The following is a 12,067-nucleotide window of genomic DNA, read 5'->3' on the forward strand; positions in this document are numbered from 1 at the left end:
AGACCCAGGTCCGGCAGGGAGTGCACCCCGACGCACGTTTCGCTCAGTTTTCTCAAGGGGCATTGGGTATAGTTCAATACTGTCTGCTAGTCTGGCATTTGAAATTTTTTGAATTTTCCCTTTCATCTGGATTTTCTATATCCTGGGTTTGGTGGACGAGCTGCTTGTCCCAGCGCTTTGCCTGCACTGCTGCTATTCATTTTTAAAAATGGTCTATGGTTGTTGTCATTTTTATTACTAATACATTCCATTTCCTATGGAAAAAATTGCCGGACCTGGCATTCAGGCAAGTCTTCCGTTTTGTTTTTTTGGGCCGGAGATAAAACCGTAGCATGCTGCAGTTTTCTCTTTTGCCTGATCAGTCAAAATTACTGAACTGAAGACATCCTGATGCATCCTAAACGGATTGCTCTCCATTCAGAATGCATGGGGATATAACTGATCAGTTCCTTTCCGGCATTGAGCCTGTTTGACAGAACTCAGTGCCAAAAAAGAAAAAAACTCTACTGTGAAAGTACCCTTAGCCGGTAAAACCTGGAAACCTGGAAATAAAGTAGGGGTGCCAGAAGGCAACAACCCTGACCTGCATACCAGGCTGCCAGAGAAGAACACTTCATTTTTACCCCAGCCACAGGAGCTCCGAGGCAAGAAAGGGGTTAAACAGTAGGTTGGGGATGGCGCTCAGTGGGAAAGTTTCGCACTCAGAGAGCACAATCCCCACCCCTGAAACACTCTGGAAGAACGTAATCTAGTAGGCCGCAGAGACGGGGCCTCGCGTACAGACAGGCCGACCGGAAGCGCTTCCAGCTGGGAGAGCGGTGCTGGGAGGAAGCAGGAGTGCCCCCCAAAACAGAGGAGGCTGGGAATAGGCGTACCGATGCCCAGAGGAGAAGCAGCGGCTGCACCGGAGGCATGCGACCGCAGGGCCTGGAGGAAGGTGAAGGGGATGGGAGAGTGGACCCAGGGCCAGAGAATCACGGGCTACAAGAACAGGGCCAAGGTTCTGAAGAAAAAAAAAAAATTCTCGAACACAAGAGAAGGGGACCCAGCAGGGAAGATTAACCCCTAGAACCCAGTAAAAGAAGGAGAAGGGTGGTCTCATGCAAAGGGGGGGCAGCAGGGAAGGGTAGGTAATATATTTACCTAGACGTTTTCTGCCCACCCCGATTCCAGCAGTGTCACCTTCCTCAGTGTGCTGCCCCTTGGGGGGGGGGGGGGGGGGGGGGGGAACTTCTAGAAGTAGGAGACAAGGTGACACTGTTGCTGGCGGGTAACTGCGGATTTGAGATCCACTGTTCCTCCTAGTCTTCCAGAGGTGGGGAACAAGCAGCGGCTTGAGGACCCACTGGTCTCCCCCATCAAGTGTGGGGAAAACAGGTGGTTAGAGCCCAGGACTTGGGGAAGGGGGGGGGGGGGGGGGGACGGACATGTCTGCCTCCTACGGACACTAAGCTAACACGAATTAGCTCAGTGTCTGCAGGAGGGATATAGCTGAGAGGAGGAGGAGCTAACACTTTTTTGCTTAGTGTCGCCTCCTAGTAGCAACAGCTATATCCATGGTCTTCTGTGTCTCCCAATGATACGAGCGAGAAATGGACATTACCACAATGATACATGACGCACCTCATCTTCCGGTGAAGCATTAGGGACGCCTGCATCTTCGGCTTCTTCAAATAAGCTGTTCACAAAAGAGTCACACCGCTTCCTCTCGCTGCTCCTCCTCCTCCCCACCATCCCGAAGACCCTGAAATTATAGTACACGGATTCAGACAAGCAAGACCAACAACTGTCACCTACCCCTTAGTCAATAGATAGATCATGCAACCGGGCTGTACCCAACAGTGTCTGTTTGGTGAGTGATCAGTACATGTGCTTATCTTAAAGTGCTCTTCCACTGAGTGTTTTTTGTTATAAAGCAGCGTTGCCTAAACCGATCCCCTGCCTCTGCTCCTGCTGCTTTCCACTTCCCATCCTGGCCCGATACACTGAAAATACCAGGGACAGCTGCCTCAGATTACTGGCCTTAGCGGTGACCCACTTCAGCCAGCAACTGACTGAGCGGACGTTCCTGCCATTTCTGGCCCGTCAAGCCATGGCAGGAAGTGGAGACCGGCAGGGACCAGAGTATTTTTCTTTCTTTTTAAAAGAAAAAATTATATTTATTACTGGAACCCCTTGAAGGACGATGGCTTATCCCTGGAGAACCCCTTGAAGGATGATGGCTGCTAGATTCAGGAATACATAGAGGAGAAACATTTTACAGATCCCAGCAAGACACGGCACTGTTCGCTAGGGGGGGCGATGTGGTAATTTCCACACGGAATCAGCACCTACAATGAACTTTTTTTCTGTGAGGAAGAACTTCAATTCATTGAAAACCCCCTTTAACAAAGCTGTGCATGGGCTGGTAGTAAGAGTCCAATCACCGCATCAGATTATGTGGTCGCATCAAGTCAGGAGAATCCCCTAACTCTCCATGAAGTGAAGCATCCTCAGAATTGTATAGTAAGTTGCCCAGAATTAAAGGGGTGGTGTCTTCTCAGACTGATTGCATATGAAAGTCAGGCAGGTGTGGAACCCACCTCTGGGACCCGCTCCTATCTCCAGAACGGGCCCCCAAAAGTGAAGAGCACACTGCACTTGCACGGCGTGCTCACCATTCATTTCTATGGGACAGACGAAAGTAGCCAGGTGAGCGCGCATGGTAATTTTCTAAGTCACATTCTAATGCATGTAGAGCCACTGTTCAAGCACGGCCACTACTCCATTTAGGGTACTTTCACAGTAGCGTTTTTCATTTTCCGGTATTGAGTTCTGTCTTAGGGGCTCAATACCAGAAAAAAAATGATCAGTTTTATCCCCATGCATTCTGAATGGAGAGCAATCCATTCAGTACGCATCAGATGTCTTCAGTTCAGTTGCTGTACGTTTTTTTGGATGGAGAAAATACTGCAGCATTCTGCGGTATTTTCTCAGTCCAAAATTCCGGAGCACTTGCTGGAATGCCAGATGCAGCATTATTTTACATTGAAATGCATTAATGCCGGATCCAGCCCTAAGTGTTCTGGAAAAACGGACCTGGTTTTGTGGTCTGCGCATGCGCAGACCTTTAGAAGTGTGAAAAAGATAAATACCGGATGCGTTTTTCCGGATGACAACCGGAGAGACGGATCCGGTATTGCATTACATTTGTGAGATGGATCCGCATCAGTCTACAAATGGTATCCGTTTGCACGAGACAACCCCTTTAATGCCCTCCTTACATAATCCCCAGTTCTCCTAATACAGAAGCGAAATCCTATGAAGAATCTCTCCATACCGGTCTTGAGGCTTCATTGTGTCCGTCTTGTCAGCTTCCCTCATCTTCGCACCTCTTCATCCTCCTGCGCATGAGAAAAACTGGAATGAGTTGTACTGATTATTCTCAGCGCTGCCTAGAGAACCAGCTGCCTCCCAAGAGCGAACAATCTATTACTGCGGAGAAGGTCAGGGCTGAAACGTTTATTGCTGTGTTGCGCTTTGTAAGGCACAGTAATTATCCACCTCTGTAAACCAGCCCCAAACCCATTCTATTAGTGAAATTATACATTTCTTGCAGCCACCACTAGGGGGAGCTCACTGCAGACAGATTTATCCATTAAAATCTATTATAAAACAGTATGCCGCCATCTCCTTGTGTCAGGTAGCAGACCACCACCTGAGCTATATACAGATATACGCCATACTGTTTGATATATACACCGTACATCATTTTAGGTTCCTTAAATGCACACAGCAGGAAGAAGACACGAGCGCACCATTTTCCTGGAATACTAATTGATGGCGATCAATGTGTGACTGGTGGGGCTACCACAGCTCAGAGCCAATCATTCACCAACTGCTTTAACCCCTTAATCCACAGCGCTGTAATAGTTCATCGCATAAGTATTGCTGGCTGCAACAGTGACCGCCACCACTATCGTCGCGTGACCTTTTGTCATAAAGCAAGGGGGAGCAGGTCACCTCTGTGGCCAGTGATTGGCTGCAGCAGCATCAAACCAGAAGGTTACATCCAAGGACATGAACAGAGCAGCAGAGGCCGGGAAGCAGGAAAATAGGCTTCTCTTCACCGGTCTGCCTAGTAGCTGGTGGTTTGAAAGCCCACACTCAAACCTGTACAACCCCTTTAAGCCTCAGCGATGTACTATTACAGTGCAATGACTGAGTGGGCTAAAAAGCTGTTCCATCACTTGCAGGTGCCAGCTGTATCATACGACAATTTGTCGATCTCGGCAATTTAACAAATACCACAGTCACTACTGACCGCAGTAACTGAGGTCCATAAGAGCCAAATCCTTATCTGCCCTCTAGTGGTGAGAAAATGAACTCCTTTCCCCATGTAATAATTCTGGGGCATCTATTCTTATGTCTCCATGTTGTGCAATCCCTTTATTATTCCTAGTAGAAGTTATGAATAAATGAATTGCAGGTTTGCAGTGAGGCTACATGCACACGTTCAGGATTCATGTGCGGAGAATCCGCACTGAAATCCGCAGGTGTTCACAGGCAAATCCGTGCGGTCAATCCGCATTAATTGGTGCGGATTTTCTGCATGCGGATTTCACTAAGTGACTTAAGAAAATCCAGTCAGGAAAAAAAAATTTTATTGACATGTCGCGGATTTTAAAATCCGCACCGCAGGTCAAAATCCGCACGGAAAAAATCCGCATCGTGTGCATTGAGAATTTCAAATTCTCATAGAATACAATGTACATGACCTACGGTGCGGATTTTCCGCACGCAAATCCGCGCGGAAAATCCGCACGCAATCCTGATCGTGTGCAGGGGGCCTAAAGGTCTAGTTGGGGGCGTGTCCCTGCGCAGTCTGACACTGGCAGCACTGATTGGATAGTGTCAGACTGCGCAGGGACACGCCCCCAACTAGACCTTCACTGCAAACCTGCAAGTCATTTATTCATAACTTCTAGTAGGAATAATAAAGGGATTGCACAACATAGAGACATAAGAATAGATGCCCCAGAATTACTACATGGGGAAAGCAAGTAGTTACTAAACCAGACAGGAAAAGGGACAGTCCTTATTTAACACCTCGATATATTCTGTTATAGCCAGGCATTTACAGGGTTACACGGCTTCCAGATGGCAGCACAGGTCATGTGACCATCATACGCCAGCGACAGGCGGCAGGAAAATGCTGAGTTAAGGGCCATGAGTCACGGAGATTACACGGTACATCTATATATACACCCGGCCGCTGCATACACCGTCCTAGATAATGACCCAGAACTAGACTACCCTGCCGATAAAGTGCCAATTCTATAGAAATATAAGGATACGCCATGTTCCAGACACAAAGGCAATCTTCAGAGACTTTGGATGGCTTATTTTGGAGCCGAGCAGTGGGAGTCGTAGGGATCAGATCTACTGCTATTAATACCAGGGAACCCCTTTAAAATCAGGAGCAGCAAAAATCCTGCTCTATCCCCCCAGGGGACAATCTGGCATTTAAATGGTTACAACAAACTTTACATAAATGAGTAGCAGAGGTGATTATAAGACTCTGTATCATCTCTTAAAGGGAACCTGTCATCACCTTTATACTGCCCATACAGTACAGACAGGAGAGTAGATTTCAGCAGTCTGTCATTTATATGATAAAAGTACTTTCACACTTGCGGCAGAGTGATCCGGCAAAACGTATGCCAACTGATGGCATTAGTAAGACTGATCAGTCAGAAAAAAGCATTGAAATGCCGGAACCGTCTTTCCGGTGTCATCCGGCAAAACTGATCTGGCATTTATTTCCTTTACATTTTTTTCGGTCTGCGCATGTGCAGACCGGAAGGACGGATCCGGCACTAATCCATTCCTATGGAAAAAAATGCCGGATCAGCATTCAGGCAAGTCTTCTTTTTTTTTGGGCTGGAGATAAAACTGTAGCATGACTCAACTGAAGACATCCTGAACGGATTACTCTCTATTCAGAATGCATGGGGATATGATGGATCAGTACTTTTCCGGTATAGAGCCCCTGTGACGGAACTCTATCCCGGAAAAGAAAAGCGCAAGTGTGAAAGTACCCTAAATGGTTGCCGAGAAACAACATCACAATCATTGCAGACTGGGCCTGGAAAAAGAGTCCCGGCCACCTGAGAAGAGTCATGGTTAGGCCTCATGCACAGAACAGTGGTGTGTTTTGCGGTGCGCAAATTGCAGATCCGCAAAACACGGATGGCGTCAGTGTGCGTTCCACAATTTGCGGAACGTCGCAGACAGCCATTACTATAACTGCCTATTCCTGTCCGCAAAACGGACAAGAATAGGACAGGTTATATTTTTTTTGACTTGCATTAATTCCAGACCCGGCGCCGTGTGTTCTGTCAAGCCGGATCCGTTTTTTCCAATGCATTAATTTTTTTTTTTTTTATTGTGATCAGAATCCTGATCAGGATTCAGATGTAATCCGTTTTCACACGTTTTTTTCCGGATCCGGCAGGCAGTTCCGGCGACGGAATTGCCCGCCGGATTCAAACACCACTAGTGTGAAAGTAAAGTACCCTTCCATTTTTTGGCCGGAGAAAATACCACAGCATGCTGCAGTTTTCTCTCCGGCCCAAAATACTGAACACTTGCCGGATCCGGCATTAATTTACATTGAAGTGTATTAGTGCCAGATCCAGCACTAAGGCCTCTTTCACACGGGCGTCAGTTTTTTTGCCCAGATAAGAGCCGGGTGCGTTGCAGGAAAATGCGCGATTTTCCCGCGCGAGTGCAAAACATTGTCATGCGTTGCACTCGCGTGAGAAAAATCGCGCATGTTTGGTACCCAAACCCGAACTTCTTCACAGAAGTTCGGGCTTGGGATTGATGTTCTGAAGATTGTATTATTTTCCCTTATAACATGGGTCCTTAACCGATTCCTAATGTGGTCGTATAACTGAAATCTGTAGGCTCATTTTGTCTAAAAAACTTTATAACTAACCTGTCATTCATCCAACTAAGGTGCCCAAGGGGATGTGCATGTCTTCCAGATGCCACCCGCACCCGCCGCCGTTCGTGCCCTCCTCCTCCTTTTCTGACATCAGCGCCGCCTCAGAATCCTTTGTTACGCCCCCGGCTCTCCCTCACTCCCCCCTCCTTCTTCTCTAACATCTCGCGCGTGTGCACAGGCCTGTGCCTGATTCGCCCGTGCGGACTTCTCCGTTCGGCTTCATGGAGCGAAGTGCGCATGCGCCGGCACTTCGCTCAACCTCCTGATGACCTGAACACTGGCGCCAGCCTGTGCGCACGCGCGAGATGTTAGAGAAGGAGGGGGGAGTGAGGGAGAGCTGGAGGCGTAACAAAGGATTCTGAGGCTGCGCTGATGTCAGAAAAGGAGGAGCAGGGCCCGAACGGCGGCGGGTGCGGGTGGCATCTGAAAGACATTCACATCCCCTTGGGCACCTTATTTGGATGAATGACAGGTTAGTTATAATGTTTTTTAGACAAAATGAGCCTACAGATTTCAGTTATAAGACCACATTAGGAATCACTAAAGCTCCCTGAACATAACCATATTTTTAAATGGAGGGGCAAAAAACTGGTGACAGAATCCCTTTAATACCTGCTTTTACAGAAAAATGCATCAAAATAAAGAAAATTGATATATAATTATTTTCTTTTTATTTCACCTCTACTTTGCTTTAACTCCTATGAAACCTAAAGAGTTGAAGGGGTTCTCCAGGGCTTTTCGTAAATTCTCTGTTTCAGCGGTACTTACCTCTCCACCGATTCCTTGCTCTGGGCTCTGAACATGTGACGGGAGGCGGGCTATTCCGCTGTAGTCTCGACCAGAAGTGCTCCTGTCTCTTCCCGTTCAGCTGCATGTACATTACACCGATCGATAAGAAGATGCAGGAATGCATCTGGACGGGACCTAGGGGGAAGAGTGCGCAACCGGTTGGGTGGTCATGTGATCAGAGCAGAATTGGCAGAGCAACGGAAAAAGTACTGGTGAAACAGAATTTACATAAAGCCCCGGAGAACACTTTCAACAAACTTCCTAAAAGGGGAACGTCAGCGCAGGTCCTGCTGAATGAAGATAGAAGATCCAGGACCTGCGCTGACGTCACCGCGCTCACCACGTCAAAGGTCCTTTTGCAGATCCTCAAATAAGAAGAACGAAGACGTTGCCGGCTGCGCAAACAAGAGGATGAGGCGAGTTAATTTTTTAACCCGTCAAGCCACATATTACTTCTGTATTCAGAATGCTATTATTTTCTTTTATACCCATGTTATAAGGGAAAATAATGAAATCTACAGAACACCGATCCCAAACCCGAACTTCAGTGAAGTCCGGGTTCGGGTCTGGATACCACAGTCAGTTTTTTTTTATCATGGGCATGCAAAACGCATTGCACCCGCGTGACAAAAACTGAACGCAACGCAATCAAAACTGACTGAAATTACGTGCGCACTCTCACGGGTTTTCCGCAATACACACACACAACGTATCCAGAGCAAATCCGGGACGCCCGTGTGAAAGAGGCCCAACTGCTTTCTAAAGGTACTTTCACATTAGCGTTTTTCTTTTCCGGTATTGAGTTCCGTCCAAAAATCCTGAACACTTGCCTTAATGCCGGATCCAGCGTATTTGTGCTGGATCCAGCATTAAGTGTTCCGTCAAAACGATTCCGGTTTTCCTGTCTGCGTATAAAATGCAAAAAAAATTAATACAGGATCCACTGAGTACGTATTGTGCTTCAAATTTCACTGTAGACTAAAGAGCAAAAACACCAGCTGAAAGCTGCATAAAAAACCCTGATGACACGCGGCCGCTGAGATACATCATCCGAGGCGCTGAGCAGTGACTCACATGCCTAGAGGAGAGTCATCACCAGAACGCCACGTGACCGATCCAGCACGCGGACAAGCCGACACTGCACCCAACACAGTCACAAGTAATTTAACAGGTTTTTCAAACCAGGTTTTTCAGCATCTGATCGGTGGGGGTCCAATACCCGGGACCCTCGCCGATCAGCTGTTTGAGAAGGCAATAGCACTCCTGTGATAAACTTAATAAAGTTAATACAAAAAAAATAAACTTTTTCCTCTTTATACATCCCCATTGTGTTTCCTCTAGTCTTACAGCTCGCGTCCTGAGGATGTACTGAACGCTGCACTGGGGATTTAAATGGGTTTTCGGAGATTCATAGGTGATTAGTATCTGATCGGTGGAGGTCTGATCACCAGCGCCCCCGAGTGCCAAGGCATTCTCCCTGCTCACCAAGCACTGTACATTGTATAGTGGCTGTGCTTGGTATCGTGCCAACCCCATTCACTTCTATGCACCAGAGCTGTGATGGAACATGGCCTAGGGAAAGCTGCCAGAAGGGCGAAGCGCTAGTGTGTGCGCCAATGTCTTCCCGAACAGCTGATCTGCGGGGGTCCCAGGTGTCAGACCCCCATGGTCAGTATTTAAGTCTCGGAAAACCCCTTTAAAGGGGGGTTCCAGGTTCATAATATTAGACTGAGGATGGGCTGTCAATATTAGATCAGTAGGGGGGGTCCGACTCTCGCTGAAGACTCTTAGGCCCCTTTCACATGAGCGAGTTTTCCGCGCGGGTGCAATGCTTGATGCAAACGCATTACGCTTGCACTGAATCTGGAGCCAGTCATTTCAATAGGTCGGTGTACATGAGCGTTTTTTTTTTCACGCATCAGTTCTGCAAATGTGAAAAATCGCAGCATGCTCTATATTCTGCGTTTTTCACGCAACACTTCACAGAAATTTAGGTTTGGGATCGGTGTTCTGTAGATTGTATTTTCCCTTATAACATGGTTATAAGGGAAAATAATAGCATTCTGAATACAGAAGGCATAGTAAAACAGCGCTGGAGGGGTTAAAAAAAAAAAAAGATATAAATAATTTAACTCGCCTTAATCCACTTGTTCGCACAGCCGGCATCTCTTCTGTCTTCAGGACCTTTGATGACATCACTGCGCTCATCACATGGGTCATCACAATGGTGATGGATCATGTGATGAGCGCAGTGACATCACCACAGGTCCTTTTCCTCCTGCACAGCAAAGACGACAGAAGAGATGCCGGGCTGCGCGAACAAACGGATTAAGGAGAGTTACATTTTTTTATATTTTTTTAACCCCCTCCAGCCCGATTGTACTATGCATTCTGTATTCAGAATGCTATTAGTGTCCCTTATAACCATGTGATAAGGGAAAATAATATAAAGATCGGGTCTCCATCCAGAGTCTCCTAGCAACAGTGCGTGAAAAATCACACCGATTTTTCCTGAATGGAGAAATGATGCATGAAAAACATCAGGTCAGGATCCAGTCCGGAGGAAGACGGCTCACCCTGCACCGCTGCTACCGGGCGCAGGCTAGGGCGACACATTTGTGTAATGATAGTCTACAGAGCCGCACGGCGACACAACAGGTGCACGAAAGTGCATCCATCTTGGATTCTTATGCGACACCATAGACCATCATTGTCCCCTGTGTGTCTGCGCCATATTAGGTGGAATTATTAATGCGCCAGCCAAATGGCGGCCCCTAATATGAGTCAATGTGGCCCCCGCGTGTCCTGCTGGTGCCCATCTTGTCACAGATGGCTTCTCTTATAAAACAGTAACCACAAGTCTGGTGTGAACAGAGCCTTTATAGCATCCACATGGACCGTCACATCCCCAGTTCACGCCCCTCCAATGGCTATGACGTCATCAAAGCATCCACAGACCCCCCCCCACATACTCAGCATCCACTTATATCACACCCCAATGTAAGTCTATGGAGGATACCAGCACCTCCTGAACGTTATGACATGACAACACCAAAGCCTTTACAGCGTAAATGACGTCACACACAGAACTCACCCGTAGGACATCACCTTGGTGTTACAATCCCCCCTCTACCCTTGCACTGGGCCACAGCGCCCCCAAAGTACCACAGTCACCCTCCCGCGCCCTGCGCACTCACCATAGTCACCGCAGCACTCGGCCCGCACCTTCGCCCATTTTGCTGCGGCTAGCAAAAACCGGAAGTGACGTATGGGCTGTCAGGCGTTCCGGTTAAATTCTCGCGAGAAGACGCGGCGGTGATTGTACGTCCGCCATGTTAATTGTGGGAAGCGTCACTAGGAGAGTTGGGGGAGAGAGAGAAAAATATACATTTCACCTAGGAGCAAACCCAGAAATGCACCCAAACGACAGTGCCATGACCCTCAAAAATGATAATAGAGCCATAAGATTCCTAAATAACCGTGCCACACAGCATAGCTGGCATGCAGCCCTCGAAATAATAGTCAGCAGCAGACCTCGCAAGTTTGTAAACGATTTTTTCCCCGCACTAGGCCACGCCTCCAACTCCGCCCAAAACACAATAACTATACATCTAATCCCACCCACTCCCCTTTCATGCCACCGCACAGTATGTATGCCCACATTGTGCCCCCAGTAATATGCCCACATTGTGCCCCCAGTAATATGCCCACATTGTGCCCCCCCAGTAATATGCCCACATTGTGTCCCCCCCCAATATGCCCACATTGTGCCCCCAGTAATATGCCCACATTGTGCCCCCAGTAATATGCCCACATTGTGCCACCCCCGTAATATGCCCACATTGTGCCCCCCCCGTAATATGCCCACATTGTGCCCCCCCAGTAATATGCCCACATTGTGCCCCCCCAGTAATATGCCCACATTGTGCCCCCAGTAATATGCCCACATTGTGCCCCCAGTAATATGCCCACATTGTGCCCCCCAATATGCCCACATTGTGCCCCCCCAATATGCCCACATTGTGCCCCCTGTAATATGCCCACATTGTGCCCCCAGTAATATGCCCACATTGTGCCCCCAGTAATATGCCCACATTGTGCCCCCAGTAATATGCCCACATTGTGCCCCCCCCAATATGCCAACATTGTGCCCCCCCAATATGCCCACATTGTGCCCCCAGTACTATGCCCACATTGTGCCCCCAGTAATATGCCCACATTGTGCCCCCAGTAATATGCCCACATTGTGCCCCCCCCACCAATATGCCCACACTGTGCCCCCCCAGT

The 12,067-nt window shown here is 48.1% G+C and overlaps 1 protein-coding gene across 1 annotated transcript in view; it reads right to left on the reverse strand.

The window, feature by feature from the left end:
- The window catches only part of UBXN2A (UBX domain protein 2A), a 35,476-nt gene extending 24,402 nt beyond the window's left edge, over positions 1–11,074 (reverse strand). Inside the window, exons 1-3 of the mRNA XM_044291992.1 lie at positions 10,978–11,074; positions 3,320–3,383; positions 1,624–1,744 (exon numbers count right to left, since the gene is read on the reverse strand). Of these exons, the coding sequence (XP_044147927.1) occupies positions 1,624–1,744; positions 3,320–3,363 (165 nt within the window). The 5' untranslated portion in view covers positions 3,364–3,383; positions 10,978–11,074. The remainder of the gene's footprint in view (positions 1–1,623; positions 1,745–3,319; positions 3,384–10,977) is intronic.
- Between the last annotated feature and the right edge of the window lie 993 nt (positions 11,075–12,067).

Source organism: Bufo gargarizans, chromosome 4 (assembly GCF_014858855.1).
Source record: "Bufo gargarizans isolate SCDJY-AF-19 chromosome 4, ASM1485885v1, whole genome shotgun sequence".
Lineage (NCBI taxonomy): Eukaryota > Metazoa > Chordata > Amphibia > Anura > Bufonidae > Bufo > Bufo gargarizans.